General features: G+C 36.6%; 1 protein-coding gene across 5 annotated transcripts; it reads left to right on the forward strand.

Moving 5' to 3' along the window:
- Nucleotides 1-218: 218 nt before the first annotated feature.
- Nucleotides 219-15,951, forward strand: LOC139719111 (uncharacterized). Of its 5 annotated transcripts, none has more exons than XR_011710064.1 (4): nucleotides 219-3,285; nucleotides 4,318-4,390; nucleotides 13,486-13,545; nucleotides 13,875-15,951. XR_011710064.1 is itself a non-coding variant. In XM_071630545.1 (2 exons), the coding sequence occupies exons 1-2, from the start codon at nucleotides 2,095-2,097 to the stop codon at nucleotides 4,324-4,326; spliced, it is 1,200 nt and encodes a 399-aa protein (XP_071486646.1). In that variant the 5' UTR covers nucleotides 219-2,094; the 3' UTR covers nucleotides 4,327-6,185. The 5 variants fall into 5 exon arrangements, 1 of the variants encoding a protein (XP_071486646.1); XR_011710065.1 differs by having other exon boundaries at nucleotides 4,318-4,382; XR_011710067.1 differs by lacking the exons at nucleotides 13,486-13,545; nucleotides 13,875-15,951 and having other exon boundaries at nucleotides 219-2,507; nucleotides 3,155-3,285; nucleotides 4,318-6,185.
- Nucleotides 15,952-17,857: the final 1,906 nt, after the last annotated feature.

Raw genomic sequence — 17,857 nt, forward strand, 5'->3', positions numbered from 1 at the left:
CAAACGAGAAAACAGGTGAACAGGTGAAACCCCTGAAAAAACGAGAAAACCGGAGAACAGGTGAAACCCCTGTGTATATAACAAGAAAACCGGAGAACAGGTGAAACCCCTGTGTATATAACAAGAAAACCGGAGAACAGGTGAAACCCCTGTGTATATAACAAGAAAACCGGAGAACAGGTGAAACCCCTGTGTATATAACAAGAAAACCGGAGAACAGGTGAAACCCCTGTGTATATAACAAGAAAACCGGAGAACAGGTGAAACCCCTGTGTATATAACAAGAAAACCGGAGAACAGGTGAAACCCCTGTATATAACAAGAAAACCGGAGAACAGGTGAAACCCCTGTATATAACAAGAAAATTGGAAAGTATATATAACAAGAAAATTGGAAAGTATATATAACAAGAAAACCGGAGAACAGGTGAAACCCCTGTATATAACAAGAAAACCGGAGAACAGGTGAAACCCCTGTATATAACAAGAAAATTGGAAAGTATATAAACGAGAGAACAGGTGAAACCCCTGAAAAAACAAGAAAACTGGAGAACAGGTGAAACCCCTGTGTATAACAAGAAAACCGGAGAACAGGTGAAACCCCTGTATATAACAAGAAAATTGGAAAGTATACATACAATCAAGAAAACAAGAAACGAGTGAAACCCCTGTATATAAACTGGAACAGAAGCGCAGAGAGTCATAATAAATAAATGCAAAGAGTGATAGTACACAAAAAGTGCAACCAGTGATTTAACTGAATAAGTAGAAGGGGTGGAATTGCAGAATAAGTGTTAAGAGTAATATTGGAGATTAAATACAAAGAGTGATATTACACTAAAAAGAGGAAAGAGTGATATTAGGGAGAAACAGAGATCTGAAAGTATGAGTACTAAAAAACATTGTCATTTGTGAATTTGTCTTGGGATATAAATTGTGATAGAGAAAAAACGGGCTTGATTAGAGTAAATACAATCTTATAAAATTGCTATTACATACTTTAGAAATAGGCAAATTTGTAAAAAAAAGGGAACCAACCTGGGATATTTAAAGTTGCACAAATAGAAGACTGTGATTACAAAGATAAAACTCTATCTGCTCTAACTGAATTTGAATCTTCAGCAAACCTGAATCTTTGATCCTACTCATCTTGAAAGAACTTGAAATAATTTCAAAGAGAATCAGAGAGAGAGAGTCTCAGAATCAGAGGCAGAAAGAGTCGGAATCAAAGACAGAAAGAGTTAGAATCAAAGAGAGAAAGAGTAATAAGAGAGGAAGAGTCAGAATTGAGGAGAAAAAGAGTCAAAATCTAACAAAAGAGTTTTAAGGAGTGTTGAATAAAGAGTGCATTCTGTAAAGGAGGTGAAAACTATAAAGCAATCAGAATTGAAGAGAATCATAATTGAAAGAGAATTCTCTTACAGGAGGCGAGAAGTTTGCTGAAAATTTAAAAATAGAAATATAGTCTTGCATCACTTCAGAAACGGTGTCTTGAGTGGGGAATTTACGGTAAAAGAGAATTGAAGAGCGCCATCTTAAGACAAAAGCATTATATGTGATAAACGTTATTGCGGTAGACAATACAAGTCTTCTTCTGGTGGCAAGATAGGTGTACACAAAGATAAGCAAAGGTGCGAGTGCTATAATCGCATTCCTGAAATTGCCGCAGTAGCCATTACTAGCAGGTAATAGACAAAGAGCGCCACCTGTTGGTAGAAAACAATTAAGAATACACACATTGCACAAAATAATTTTTCTTGGCAGACAAAAAGCGACACCTGTTGGTAGTAACTAATTAAACAACACACCTTGTACAAATAATTTTTCTCGGTAGATAAGAAGCGCCACCTGTTGGTAGAAACATTATAAGGACTGGTGTCACAGCCTCATTGCAAGTACATTGTACAGTGTAATACAGTTCACGTATATATTAGCTTTCAAGGCAATACAATTCTACAATTTTGTTGTCAATTGCAATACAGAGTACCAGGGGTAGACCTGATTCATATAAGTATAGTGATTCAAGGAATATATTGATTGAACAGTACATTTATTTGGTAATAGGTACCTACTTTCAAAGCCCTGTAGTTTGACAATGGAAGCAAGTGAATTCAAGAATGTTATTGGTGATATCCTAGATATCCTCCATAGTTGTGACTTGAGAAATCTAGAGGTCAGTGAATGTGATGCATGTTGTAATGTGATCAATGAAAATGAAAGCAGAGTACCATGTGAGGATTGTGGCAAGCAGTTTCATGTGATGTGTACAGGAACTATTTCTGAGGCTAGACTGTGTGATGCAAGGTTGATTTGGATATGTTCAGCATGTGGAAGCAATAATATTGCCCATCGCATCTTTGACAAAATTGGCATTCCCTGTCATTTCAACAGATACGAGCTTCTCAAAGACATTGGTGATGAAGATTCTGGTGCTGATGTTTCACATTCATCATGCAAGAGCTGCAACCAGAGAAGGAAACCAAGCAAGAGACTGAAAAAGAGGTACCGGTATGTGAAAAGAAAGGACAATGGAATTCTAGAAATGACAAATGTGTGTGTGCAGAAAAGAGCAGATTGTGAGAGAGATGAATCAGATTCGACTTTCATGACAAATCTGACCAAGAGCCAATTTCAGCCATTAGAAACTGCAGTGGATGATGGTTGGATAACTGTGAAATCAAGGAAGACAAAAGTGACTACATCCCAAACAATGACTGACAATCCCAAGACCAAGACCTTTAACAAGAGCTCAGTGAGATCAGTAAATGGTGTGCCTCTCCAACCTGGTGTGACCTACATTGGCAAAGCAATGAAAGCCTACTATCTTGAAAAACAGAAAAGAGCCAAGACCAGCAAGGGCAAGAAATCAAATGCAGAAACAAAGCAAAAAGAACCTGGTAAACTCGTGAAGCAAAATGTGAATGCAAACTTGGACACAGAACGAAATGATAGTCTGCAGGTATATACTGAATCTGTATTGAATGTATATTCAAAGTGTGTTCAGTCACCTCATGTGATGGCAAAATACACTGAGCAGATCTATGCAAAAACACAGAGAAGTTGGGCTGATGTGGCTAAAAGCACTCCGAATATGAGTAATGAATGTTGCGTACCGAATGGTGATCAGACTACATGTGCCTCTGTCCCTTCCACAGACATTGAAAAAGAAGTTTGGAATGTGAACAGGCTCTATGGAGGTGGAAATGCACGGCAACCAAGAAAGAAAGGTCGTTTCACCAAGATCAACAGACAAAGTGTGCTACCGGAAAAAAATGCTGACTCACAGGTGCGTAATAATGGAAAGGTCAAACCTGACATTCCTGAAGGAGAACATGTAGCAAAGAATGAAAAGTTGTGTAAGAATGAAACATCTGACCATGAGGACAGTAATTCCACAAGTAGAGACAACACAAGCTCGAATGATATCTCCAAAGTGAAACGTGACAGAATGCACAATGTGCATGAACTGAACCCATGTTACAGTGAAAGAAAAGATGTTGAAAGTGACAGACAAATATCAGTGAAGGAATTGTTCCCTGTGAATTCTTGTACAGATGTAAGTGTTCACTCTCCATGTCAGAGACCTGTTTCAGCTACACAGTGTGCTGAAGTTTGTAATGAATCAATATTCTTGCCTGAAAGTGAAAAAACTACTAATCCATCTGACTGCATAGTAATGAATGATGATTCTGCGAAAAGTGCTGACCACCACAATTCATATGATGTACAGGAATCAATAGTACATGTATTAGATGATGAACCAGCTGCAAGTGATAGAGACTGAAGAACGCGTCTGTAAGCATGTTTCACTCTCAAGTTCTGAATGTGGTAGAAGGCAATCATATCCTATGACCAAAACAATCGCACAAGGAAATTTTAATCAAGGTGATCAACGATTTGGTTACACTGCTGGCAAACAATGTGCATGTAATTCCCTTGTGGCAGTTCTCTACACCCAAACCAAGAATGGAATCGAAATGAGATCTCGTGATCTTGATCAGATTCTGACACTTGGGAATGAGTTGTATTATTACATAAAGAAGGATTCACCACTGAATGAAGAGCTTGTAATGATAGATGAATTACCCAAGGAACTTCATATTCTGGATGAAAAATTTCAAATAACCTATGCTGAATCAAAATATGGAGTGTTGGATGGAAATCAAAACAATTTGTCAAATTTTGGTGCTTTGTCATTGAGCCAAGCCTTAGAACAAGAACTATGCAGATATGATGCATGTCTTATGAATTTTGCTGAGAGTACATTTGCAATCATTACACATGACAATGGTTATTATGTATTTGATTCTCATTCCAGAAGTCATGATGGGTACTTGGTACAAGATGGATGCAGTGTCTTGCTTAGCATTTCATCATGGCAAGGTATACAGGTACACTGTTTGAATTTGGCAAAATCAATGGCATGTGATTTACGTACTACTCAGTTTGAACTAACCGGTCTGGCATTAGAATCCAATTCTAAGAAAAATGCATTGACAACTAGTGGCTCCAAGAGATCAAACTCAGTAAATACTGCATGGAGGAATACAAATGATCAAAATAGCAACATTTCAAAACATTGTGATCATGTTAAAGGAACTAACAGTGATAGCTGTAAGACTCAAAATGAAACAAAGAAAAACAGAGTAAATGTAAACAGTGATGGCTATGGGAATGAGAATGAAGTTGAATTTGTTTCAGTTGAAAAGACAACAGAAAGAAGAGATCGAAATTTCAAATTTGTGCCGATTACATACGTAGACAAACAGTCTTTGTGCAATAAATTGAATTTCAGTTACAGTGGTACTGCCAATGAATCAATGGAGGATAGAAATGAAAGTTTGTATATTGGGAAACCTGTAAATATCAAGAGAGTTATGGGTGATGGCAACTGCTTTTACAGAAGTATTGCTCATGTAGTTACTGGCAGCGAAAGAAACCATTTCATTCTCAGGAAATCCAATGTGGCACATTTACTGGAAACGGGTGATTTATTTAAAAATGTGATAGACACAGTGAAATATCAGAGTGTCAGGGACTTTGTTCTTCAAGAGAAATTGATGGATTTAGGAACATGGGCTGGTCACACTGATATTAGCTCAATGGCACATATGCTAGATCGTGATATATATGTGTATGATGATCGAACAGAAAATTGGCAAATACTGTCTGCAAGGAAACCTGGATACTACAACAAAGTAACAACTGAGAGAGCCATATATATTCTGTTCACTGGAGGCAATCATTTTGACGCAGTGGAAAGTGTAACTACTGTTCTGTCTAGTACTTTGAATGGGAAATTACCTGTATTCCATGTGAATTCAGATAGAAGTGTAGAAAATAAGAAGGAAAGTCATGATTTATCATGTGAGATTACTAAAACCCTAACATTAAAGAAATGTAGTGTTAGAATGAGGAAAATGACACAAAAACAAATAATGGTATCAAACCTGCAAGAGACACAAATTCCATTGCAAAACACATGTGATGAGACAGTAAATGCGGACATTGATGCATCTGAGGTGAGACAAGTGGGAGAAATAAAAAAGATTGATCTCATGTACAGACCTGTGAATAAATCTGATAGAGAGAAGCTTTGTTGCAAATTAGGTATAAAGGTTAATGACAAATGTAGCAGTAATGATATGCAAAAAGATATGGTAGAAAGGGATGATATTACTATCCTGTCACAACCATTGACTATCTATAGAATTACTGGTGATGGAAATTGCTTTTACAGAGCTATATCATATGTTATATGTGGCAAGGAAGATTCTCACCGTGATGTTCGAAAAGCAATAGTTAAACATATTTTACAAAACAAGGAAGATTATGTAAGTCTTTTAAGATCAGGATACACAGATATTGTAAAATACATTGGAAAGGAAAGAGTATTCAACAATGGCACATGGGCTACAGAATTGGAAATAATGGCCTTATCAAATTTGCTAGATACTGATATATATATATATGAAAATAATGGTTCAAAATGGAAATTATTTGGTGCGAGCAAACTTCAGTTTGGAATTATTACATCACAAAAAGGTATTTACTTGCAACACACAAATGGCAATCATTACGATGTCGTAGAATCTGTATGTCCAACGATCCAAAAATCAGGTTCATGTCAAAAGCTGTCAAGATCACAAAATATTACTGATATGGAAACACCTGTGACAAGAAAGAGAAAACTCACAACAAAGAGGAAAGTTACAAAACCTGTCAGTGATTGTCAAATCAATGTGTTAAACAATGAAGTATTAGAGGATGACATGGAACCTGCAGTTGAAATGAGTAGGCACACTGAAGAATCTGAAGAAGTTAAAACTACTATGCAGACTACAAAAAGGAAAAAACAAAGAAAAAAAAGGAATGCTAATGTTACCCGACAAAGAAATAGAGATCAAATGAGAGCACAGAGAGAAAAGAAAAAAAATGAGCAAAGGCAGTTAGAAACAGAATTTTTATCAGATGATCAGCCTTACCTATCCCGCAAACTTAAAAAAGCAGCTGCAAAGAAAGTAAAATATCAAACAGATGTAACTTATAGGTTAGAAAAGAACGAGGAAATTAAGAAGAGGCAAAAAGACAAGTACTCCTTGGATCCCACATTCAGAGAAAGGCTTAAGAAAATGAGGAAGGCTAGTTATCAAAGCAATGCTTTATTCCGAGAAAGGCTTAAGAAATTGAGGAGAGCTAGATATCAAAACAATGTTTTATTCCGAGAGAGGCTTAAGAAACTGAGGAATGCTAAATATCAAAGCAATGCTTTATTCCGAGAGAGGCTTAAGAAACTGAGCAAAGCTAAATATGAAAACAATGCTTTATTCAGAGAGAGGCTTAAGAAGCTGAGGAGAGCTAGATATCAAAACAATGGTTCATTTAGAGAGAGGCTTAAGAAACTGAGGAAAGCTAGATATCAAAACAATGCTTCATTTAGAGAGAGGCTTAAGAAACTGAGGAAAGCTAGATATCAAAACAATGCTTCATTTAGAGAGAGGCTTAAGAAACTGAGGAGAGCTAGATATCAAAACAATGCTTTATTCCAAGAAAGGCTTAAGAAACTGAGGAGAGCTAGATATCAAAACAATGCTTTATTCCGAGAGAGGCTTAAGAAACTGAGGAGAGCTAAATATCAAAACAATGCATCATTTAGAGAGAGGTGTAAGAAAATTATGAGAAAAGTTTCAAATATCAAGTACAAGACAAATTTTGTGTACAGACAGCAGGTTGCGTTGAGAAATGTGAAACAAAAAAAGCGAGAAAAAATGAATATGAGAAATTGTGATCATGTTTTGAAAAAATTTAGGGAAATAATTTCACACGGCCCTGAATATGTATGTTGTGTCTGTTTGAAATTATTATTCAGAAATCAAGTATTGAAGTGCACGAAGGCAAAATATAATGATTCAAAATGCTTAAAAGAGGAGTACTTGCATACATGCAGTGATGACTGTGATGTTGACTGTCAAATAGTAAATTCACCTAGAAATTCTTTATGGATTTGTTACACTTGCCACAGGAAATTATTAGCTGGTAATATGCCTTCTGAAGCTAGCAGAAATAACTTAGAATTACATGCTATTCCTGCCGAACTTGAAAATCTGAATCAGTTGGAAACACATTTGATTGCACTAAACATTCCATTTATGAAAATTTTGAACCTGCCAAAAGGAGGACAGTATGGAGTACATGGCCCAACAGTTTGTGTACCTTCACGCACAGATGAAACTGTAAAGATATTACCTCGACCAGAGACTGATGATCAATTAATTCGTGTAAAACTGAAGAGGAAACTGTCATATAAAGGACATTATGAATATCAGTTTGTCAAGAAAAAGAATGTGCTAGCTGCATTGGAATATTTGAGGAAAAATAATAAGTGGTATTCTGATATTGCTATAAATAATGAATGGAGCTCTGATTTATCAGAGAAAAATAGTCAAGCAGCTTGTGTTGAACCGCTGGATTCAAGTGAAATTAATGATGATGACGATGATGTAGAGGATGATCAAGTTGGACGGTTACAGGGAATTCAGTTAAACACATGTTTACAGAAGGTTGATATGAGGCAAGAAGTGCTTGATCAATTTTTCGATGATATTATATGTTGTGCACCTTGTGAAAAGAACAGTCCTGTATCACTGCTGATGGATGAGAGTAATGAGGCAAAATGTTTTCCTGCTCTATTTCCAACAGGCCAGCCAACATTTCATGATACTAGGTACATTGACATAACACTTGGTCGTTATTTACATAATCGTCTGATGCATGTAGACAACAGATTTGCAAAAAATACAGAATATATCTTCTATGCTCAGTGTATTTATGAACTGCAACAAATACTTTCTAATGTTTCTATAGCTGTCAGAAAAAGCTCAGAGGAAATAGATAATCCCACATCGATGCAGTCTTCAGATCTCAAAGATGCAAGAAAGGTTCGTGAGATACTGGATTCGAATAAAGGATACAAATTTCTGAAACAAATACGGGGAACACCTCCATACTGGCAATCTACACAGAAAGATGTATTAGCAATGGTTAGACAACTTGGAAAACCTACATGGTTTGCATCATTTTCCTCAGCTGAGATGAGATGGCCTGAAGTTATTAATACATTGCTACATCAACAAGGTGATAGAAGAAAAGCAAATGATCTAGATTGGACAGATAAGTGTAATTTATTAAAGTCAAATCCAGTGACAGTATCTCGTATGTTTGATAAACGCTTTCATGCATTTTTGAACAAAGTGATTCTTTCCGAGGCAGAACCTATTGGCAAGATAATTGACTACTTCTACAGAATTGAATTTCAACAAAGAGGATCTCCACACACACACTGTTTATTCTGGGTTGAAAATGCACCTAACTTGGGTATTGACCAAGATGAAACTGTCACAGATTTTGTTGATAAATACATATCCTGCAACATTCCATGTGAGGATGAAGATGAGGAACTATATGAAATAGTGAAGAATGTTCAGCTTCACTCAAAGAAACATTCAAAATCATGCAAGAAAAAGGGAACTTCTTGTAGATTTAATTTTCCAAGACCACCTTCTGAGAAAACATTTGTTGTGAAGCCTGATGATAATCCAGAAGTTACTGATGAAGCTCAAGATATTCTGTCTACAGTAAAGAATTCATCATGTATGGAAGGGAAATGTGATAATGCGAGACAGCTCTTTGAAGTTCTTGGCATGTCTCAAAAGGAATTTGAAGATGCCTATAATGCTGTAGCTACAAAAGAAGATATAGTCATGAGAAGAAATCCAAAAGATATATGGGTGAATCAATATAATCCATTCTTACTCAGAGCTTGGAATGCCAATATGGATTTGCAGTATATAACAAATGAGTATGCCTGCATTGTTTATGTTGTGTCATACATGTCAAAAGCAGAAAGAGAGATGAGTTTGCTCTTGAAAAATGCAGAAAGTGAAATGAAAGAGGGCAATGAAGATGCTCGAAAAAGTATGAAGGAAATAGGACATGTGTATATGCAAAACCGTGAAGTTTCAGCACAAGAAAGTGTGTATCGTGTTTGTAGCCTGAGATTGAAAGAATGCTCAAGAAAAGTAGAGTTTATACCTGTTGGACCAAACCCTGTAAGAATGAGTTTACCATTGAGTATTATTCAAAGCAGACGAGACGATGATGATAGGAGTCCATGGATGCCAAACAGAATTGATAAATATAAAGCCCGACCTGATAGTTTTGAATTTGAAAATATGTGTTTAGCCACATTTTGTTCAAAGTATAGACTGCTCAGTGAATCTGATATGAAGGGTAAGAAACAGAAACAGAATGTGTTCAAATTGAGAGATCAGCTGGGCTTTGTACAAAAACGATCAAGAACCAATGATGCTGTAGTGAGATATCCTCGTTTTTCACCGACTGTAAGCCCAGAGAAATATTATCAGAGTATATTGCAACTATATTTGCCATTCCGCACTGATAAACAGTTAAAACCTAATCAATTTTTGACATATCAGGAATTTTACGAAACTGGATCTGTACGAATGTATAATAAAAACCTGGAAAGTGTCAAAGTTATTGTCAATGAAAATCTCAGGCAGTTTCAAAAAAATGCTGATATAATTGATCAAGCACAAGAATATCTTGAGAAATTTGGTCCACAAGAAGATGCATGGGGATTACTCTGTCCAGAAACAGAAATTGAAAGACATGAAACAGCTAAAATCCATGAAGAAGTTGAAGATACTGACAATGAATTTAGAATCCCAGATCTTGAGTCTAAATCTCAGGAGAAAGAGTCATACGGCATAGAATTTCGCTCATGTAGCATTTCGAAAGAAGACAGTAATGTCTTATTAAGAACTATAAATAGCAAGCAGCAAAAAGTGTTCTACAAAATACGACAATGGTGTCTTGACAGAGTTAATGGAAAAGAACCTACACCATTTCAGATATTTGTGACAGGTGGTGCTGGAACAGGAAAAAGTCATCTTGTGAAATGCATATGTAATGAAGGGACAAGAATTCTTAGCAGAATGATGCATAATCCAGATGATATTTCAATTATGAAAGTAGCTCCAACTGGAATTGCAGCTTACAACATTGATGGTAGTACTATTCATAATGCTCTGTCCATACCCATTTCTGCTACACTGCCATACCAACCGCTTGGAGAAGAAAAGATAAGTCATCTACGTAATCAGCTGGGTCAACTGCAGATACTAATAATTGATGAAATATCAATGGTTGATCAGAAGCTATTGTGGTATATACATGGACGTTTAAGGCAAATAAAGCAGACACGTGATGATGCTCCATTTGGAAAGGTTTCAGTTATTGCAGTTGGAGATTTCTATCAGTTACCCCCAGTAAAAGGTACTCCTTTGTATAAAGATACACTGCAAAGTTCTTTATGGACAGACAACTTCTCTATAATTAACTTAGATGAAATAATGAGACAAAAGGATGATGCAAAGTTTGCTGTTCTTTTGAACAAATTAAGGATAAAAGAAAAGAAAGATGAATTATCTAGTGATGATATAGCAGTTCTTCAATCATGCCAAACTGGAGAACAATGTGAGGATGCATTGCATATATATTCTTCAAACAAACAAGTAAATGACTGGAATAAAATAATGCTTCACAAGAAATGCACAAATATCATCTGTATTGATGCAGAAGATTCTGAACTCAGTGATGAGGGTAAAAATAACACATGTGACAAACCACGGAGATGTACAAAAGCTTCTTTGCCAGCATATCTTTGGATTGCTGAAAATTCTAGAGTGATGCTTATCAAAAATGTGAATGTGAGCAAAGGTTTATCAAATGGCTGCATTGGCACTGTAACTGACATAGTAAGAGTAAATGAAAATGCACGACCTACAAGTGTGCTGGTAAAATTTGACAACGAAAGAGTAGGAACTCAGTCAATAGAAAGGCAACAGGAATCAATTGGAAAAAAATATACTAGGAAACAATTTCCCTTGAAATTAGCATACGCATGCACCATACATAAAGTACAAGGCATGACGATGGAAAAAGCTGTCGTTTCTCTGAAAAATATATTTTTGCCCGGACAAGCATATGTAGCTCTGAGCCGTGTTACATCATTATGTGGACTAACAATTGAAGATTTTGATCCAAAAGTTATGTATTGCAATCCAGTTGTTAAAGAAAGCTTGGAGAGCATGCCAACATTTGTTGATGAAAAGAACATTGACAAAGATGTCTCCATTGCAAGTATGAGTATAATGTTACATAACATTCAAGGTCTTAAAGCACATTTCAAAGATATGCAATCAAATTTCTTATTTGGAAATTCTGATATTATTTGTTTAACTGAAACTTGGCTTAATGATGACATTTTTGATGTGAATTTAGATCAGTTTAAAATGTACAATCAGCCTCGGTCAAAATCTTATTCAGATGAAAGTCCTTTATTTTCTGCACTGAAAAATCAAGCACATGGTGGAGTTGCAGTGTACAGTAAAATCAAATCTATTAGTAGGCTGGATTTACATGTCAATAATCTAGAATATATTACATTTGCTGTAACTTGTCCTTCATTTCTCATTTCAGTGATATATAGACCTCCTAGATATGACAAGAAACAATTTTGTGAGAAACTGAAGAGATTACTCATAGAATTGCAGCAAAGAAGTACAAAATGCATAGTTATTGGTGACTTCAATGAAAATCTGAGACAAGGTTCAAGTGATTCATGTGTGCATAAATTGATGTGTTCTTATGGATATCAACAACATGTACTTGACGCTACTACAGAAGGTGACACATTGATTGATCATGTATATAGCATAGGTATTGATGTACTTCACACTGAAGTTATTCCACTCTACTACAGTTATCATGAGGCTATTAGAATTCAGTTTTAATGAATTTTCTTTTTATGAGTAACATTGTCTGTGTATTCAAAGTAATTTCACATACAATGTATACTCAAATCACTTAGAATGTATTTTCATTATATATATACAAATTGTATTTCATTTTGTAATACAGAATAAGGTAAACAGAACAATGTGAGATAAGTAGAGTATACAACAATAATGACAGCCAGACACGTTATCCATTGACATGTACGCTTGTCCATTACAATGTCTGCTACTAATAATATGCAATGACCAAAAGTGCAAAGAATTGAGGGATGCACTCAAAATATGCTTGTGAATATGAAACGAGACCTGAACAACGTAAGCAAGACTAGTGAACAGAAAATAGTAGCATTACAAGACAAAAAGTGACAAGACTAACTTCAAAACAACTGAATAGACAAGACATAATATGACAGAAACAATGATCTTTGATTTTTCTTGATTTATTCCTTTTTTGGTAATGCATGACAAGGTGAAAGAAAGAGACAACAATTGTAGCATTGCAGAAATGACTGATAGATACTCTAATCCTAAACTGAAATGTATTAAAACTAAATGAAACAGGTATAGAAATGAAATAGAACCGACAAAGAAGAGACATAACAACTGATGTAGAAAAGAAATATAACATTGCCCATAGAATTATTGTTTTCACTTTTTGAAACTTGATTTTCCATTATGATTTTTTCAAAAGTGTAATGTAGGCTCCTTTATTCATTCAGAAAATCAAATGCTTCTAAGGAAAAGCTTGTTTTATGGTATGATAAGTATAAAGAGCAGAAGAAAATCAATGGAAAGAAAGTAATGTAAAAAGAATTGTGTATCTTATGCAAAATCGTGATGTGCATTCACGTGTTGTAATGTACATTATTGAATACTTCATACATGTAAGACTGCCAATACACAGAGTGACACCTTTGACTGATCACGTATAACAAGATTTCAATCTATCATGTATGTGGTATATGTGTAGCACAGCTTTTGAATTACTTGATTGCTATGATTTAAATTAGTCTTTGCCAGCCATTGTAATGCAAGGAGCTGATGAAATAACACCTTAGTCTTGGACTATTGCATGTAATATTTTAATGGCTTTCCTTTGCCTGATGAAGGTTGAACTGGTCTGTGTTTGTGCCTGACATGTCCATGCTTTCATCCAACTGTCTTAAGAGGTAAGTTTTTCTTTTCTTCTGCTATCCCATTTATATAATATCTTGTAAGATAGGCACTATAACTTTTGTAAAAGACATGCTCTCAATGTTACTCAGTGTTCAGCTACTCATTGTAATTATCTCTATAGAATGTGTATTTTGGAGTTTTATGAAATGCAGTCCATTCAAAAATGTATGTACACCTGTACAGAATTGTTTTGAATTATTCAGTTTTTTTTTAATCTTTCTAGTCATGTTTCTTTTACTGTAAGTGCTTGTCAAAAAAATTTTTTCCATGAGATTCATTGGGGCGGCCACATATTACCGTCGCTTTTGCCATATTTTCTCAGATGTTGTGGCACCCTTGACTGATCTCCAGCTGAAGAATATGAAGTACTAGTGGTCAGCCACATGCCAGTCTGCGTTTGACCAAGTGAAGGCAATCCTGTCGAGTGGTCCTGTATTGGCAGCGCCGCACTTCAAGAAAGGCTTCAGCCTAGCTGTCGATGCCAGCGATGTCGAAGCAGGCGCCATGTTGATGCAAGCTGATGACGATGGAGTGGACAGACTAGTCTGCCACTTTTCAAAGAAGTTCAACGCCCACCAGCGGAAGTATTCTACCGTTGAGAAGGAGACCCTGAGCGTTAATTCTTTCGCTCAGCTATGTTGATGTATATGTGGGCAGCATAACTCAACCGGTTGTTGTATGGACTGACCACAACCCACTGACATTCGTCAACAGAATGAGAAACAAAAATCAGAGACTGATGCGATGGAGTTTAATCCTACAGGAGTATAACCTTGACATTAAGTACATTCGCGGAAAGGAAAACATTGTCACAGACACCCTTTCTCATGCTTAATTGAGACATCTCAATATTTTGTCTCGTTGCCAGATGCAACAATTGTGCAAGTGTATTTTATATTTGTAACACTTTCAACTGGTGTAATTTTGTTTTTGCAAGTACTCAGGACAGTGTGTACATCAATATGTATGTATGTTGCATACACTATAATTGTGATGCCAACAGCATGAATGGCACTTTGAGTGTGTAAATAACAATAATATGGAAGTATTTTCAGACATGTTTGTGTAAGTGCGGAAACACAGCAAGCTATATTTGTGCTTTAAAAAGTCACTTTCCAAAAGAAGACATTATGAAGGCTGTGTTAAGTTACGGTAGCCATCAATAGTTGTCAAGAATGTGAGTTGTTGGTAAAATAACTTCAAACAGGTAGTGTTGCTGTTTGTATAGAGAATGTGGTGTATTGAGTAATGTAGGTTTAGTTCAGGTATTTGAAGTTTCATACTTGTACATGTACAGGTATTGGTTGAATTTGTTGTGGCATATACCCTAAGTTGATTGGATGTTGCCTTTTGGATCCATTTAGCATGTATATGGTACTGTAAAAGTGTTTTCTTTCGCATACAGAAACTTTTGCGGTTTCCATCGGTGCCAACTTTTTCGCGTGTGTTTAAATTCGCGGTCGGTAATGTAGCGTTGTAACAAGCGACGAGTTCAAAACATTTTCGCGTGATGTTAAATTCGCGGTTCGACCTCAAAGCGCAAAAAGCGCGAAAATAAAACTACTGCAAAAGAAACCACTTTTACAGTATTAGGTACAGAAATCATATAGTTATACATGTACATAGCTTTTGCTCATTGTTATAGCTCAATCATGGCCTTGGTAAAGGTGTCCAGTATTTCACAGTTGATCCAACATACCAACCAGCATATATTTAAGCTGACTGTGTTATACCAGGATGTATCCAGGTATACACTCACTTATTTGTACACACAGGTTATCATCAAGGATATCTCATTCAGGTACATTTGAAGCCTTCACAAACATGATCAGGTATGAAGTTTGTTGATGTTTCGACAGTTTCAATAGATGCTGACACAACATCTATAGGTAATTGGGATATGCAGGTCACATATCATGGAATATGATATTTTGGTTGTAGGTAATATGATTACATTAGTTGGATTATATGCAGTTGCTTTTAGAAGAGATGATGTGTTTATAATCTTTGTACACAGGTTAATCATTTGATATGACAGTGTAAAACTGATTTCTATGTACAAGTATGTTCTAATGATGAAACCATGTAACTTTGTTATATTGTGCATTGTTTGTATGCATGACATGACATTGCAGTATTCAGTGTTGCTCAATTACATGCAATTCCAGTATGCTGTAATTAACAAAGCAGCAGTAACTCACGAGAGTGTTAGATTGGTATAAGTTGAATGGTACTAAAGTCGTACATGTTTTATCACAGGTTCTGATGATGATATAGCCATAGCATACCTTGTTTATGTTTTCTTAACAATACAGCAACCATGGTTAACTCATGCATTTGCAAGAGTGAATTGGAAGAGGAATGTACAATACTGTTCCAAAATATTGTGCCAAGGTAAGAGTCTGTGTTTGTGTTGTAAATGTAAATGCATTCTTTTTTTTTGGGGGGGGGGGGGGGGGGAAAGTGTTACAGATACATGTGCATAGTAGGCCCTACTATCATTTCTAGGCACTTTATTGTTTCGCGGAGGAATATGTAAATACAATTTTTGTACAAGTAACGAGTTTGACAAGATGACCGAGATCGACCAAACACCTTGTTTGAGAGTCTGGGTATTTTTAGTGGTTATGATGGTTCGTTAGGCCAAGTTAACCTCCGTAACACAATGTGATATAAAATGAATGAGTGATTATCCCCGCGTTCACATTGGTCCCCGCGACGCGGGGAAAGTCCTGAGCTGTGGGATTTTCTCCTCAAAAACCATAATGTGAACGCTCGCTGGGACTTGTCCCCTCGTCCTCGCGAAGCAAGTTGGGTACGGGGACAAGATTTGGAGGGGAGAGTGACCTTGGGGCGCAATTGATAGCGTCCAGCTGTGGTCATCAAATGTGCGCATGCGCTATGCCTGGATTCAAGTGGCAGAGCTCGCTCCAAGCCCCAAAATGCCCCCACAGCTCGGGGACAGATGAGATACCAATGTGAACGGTCAGTCATAAAAAAGATAAGATCTCTTGTGGCTGTCCCCGCGACGCGGGGACCAATGTGAACGCGCTGACCAAGAGTATGGTTGATAATGACCACCCTCATTGAACCTCACAGACAGTTAAGTCAGTTTCTTCAAGGTGGCCACAAGTGAGGCCAGTAATTCTTTGTGCTTTGATGATAAAAGAAATGCTGGAGTAATGTCTTTAACAGTGACTCATTTTCAAAAGAATGACATATATGCTTATGCAAGTGCTATAGTTTGTTTGACACACCTGTTCAGTGACGGTTCAAAAAAGGAATTGGGGGGGGGGGAGGGGAGGGCGTATGGTAGAGCACATCGGGCATGTGACCTGCTCTGCATTATTTGTTAAAACAAAAGAAATAAAATGGCAAAAATGAAAGGGACGTGCACCTCCCCCATTTCGTTTTGTGAAAGCGCCCCTTTAAGGAATTCCTGGATGTGCCCCTGCTGTTAGTGTGCACACCCTAAAATCATAGGTATTCAAATGTGTATATTGTATGTATCCAAAGAAAGAGGAATAAATTCTGTGTAACCAGTGACCTAAAACCGATGATTGCTTTAGCCTCATTTTTGTTGCAGCAAGTACAACACCTAATGAACATCACATGACATTCAACCACACACAAAGGCTACACAAAGAGGTGAATCTCTATTACAAAATTTACTTGAAAGCACACGCAAATGGAACACATTGCTGTACATGACTGTGGAGACATTTGCTTTGTCTGGTCACACCATTTGAAATAGGAGTAAGAAACAGACTCTTATTGTGACAGATTTTGTGTGAAGTGAAAGAATGCATCATGACATTGCTATGCTGCACACGTGTCATTTATCAGCTCTCCCTTTACCAACGTCAACGCTTGATCATGAGATTGATGTGAGAAAGAAGAGTGAGAACAGTATGAAGGGTTTTATACTTATTGATAAAGCTGTTAGGTTTCTGAAACAGTTTGTGTGTGTGTTGTGTGTGTGTTCACTGGACATGGTACAACTGTATAAGAGTTACAGGGTATTTGTCCGCACTTAAAGGGGAAGGCTAGTAACTGATCAGTGGGAATCAGTGGAAATGCTGGGAGAAGATTGTTCCAATCCTTATGGATTCATTCAAGAGTTCTTCGTATATCTATTCTTGTGTGAAAATGATTTGCTTTAGAACGGTCTCATATTCAAGTAATGTGCAGATTAATGCTCCGTCACTGACCAGGGACGCTAACCTGGAAGCATTAAACTGCACATTACTTGAATATGAGACCATTCTGAAGCAAATCATTTTCACACAACAATAGATATACAAT

Source organism: Diadema antillarum, unplaced genomic scaffold, assembly GCF_040938485.1.
Source record: "Diadema antillarum isolate AM-2024a unplaced genomic scaffold, OU_Dant_1.0 scf00000104, whole genome shotgun sequence".
NCBI lineage: Eukaryota > Metazoa > Echinodermata > Echinoidea > Diadematoida > Diadematidae > Diadema > Diadema antillarum.

Bases quoted from the DNA above. Each gene is read 5' to 3' on its own strand.
- LOC139719111 (XM_071630545.1), top strand. From the start codon at position 2,095: ATGGAAGCAAGTGAATTCAAGAATGTTATTGGTGATATCCTAGATATC.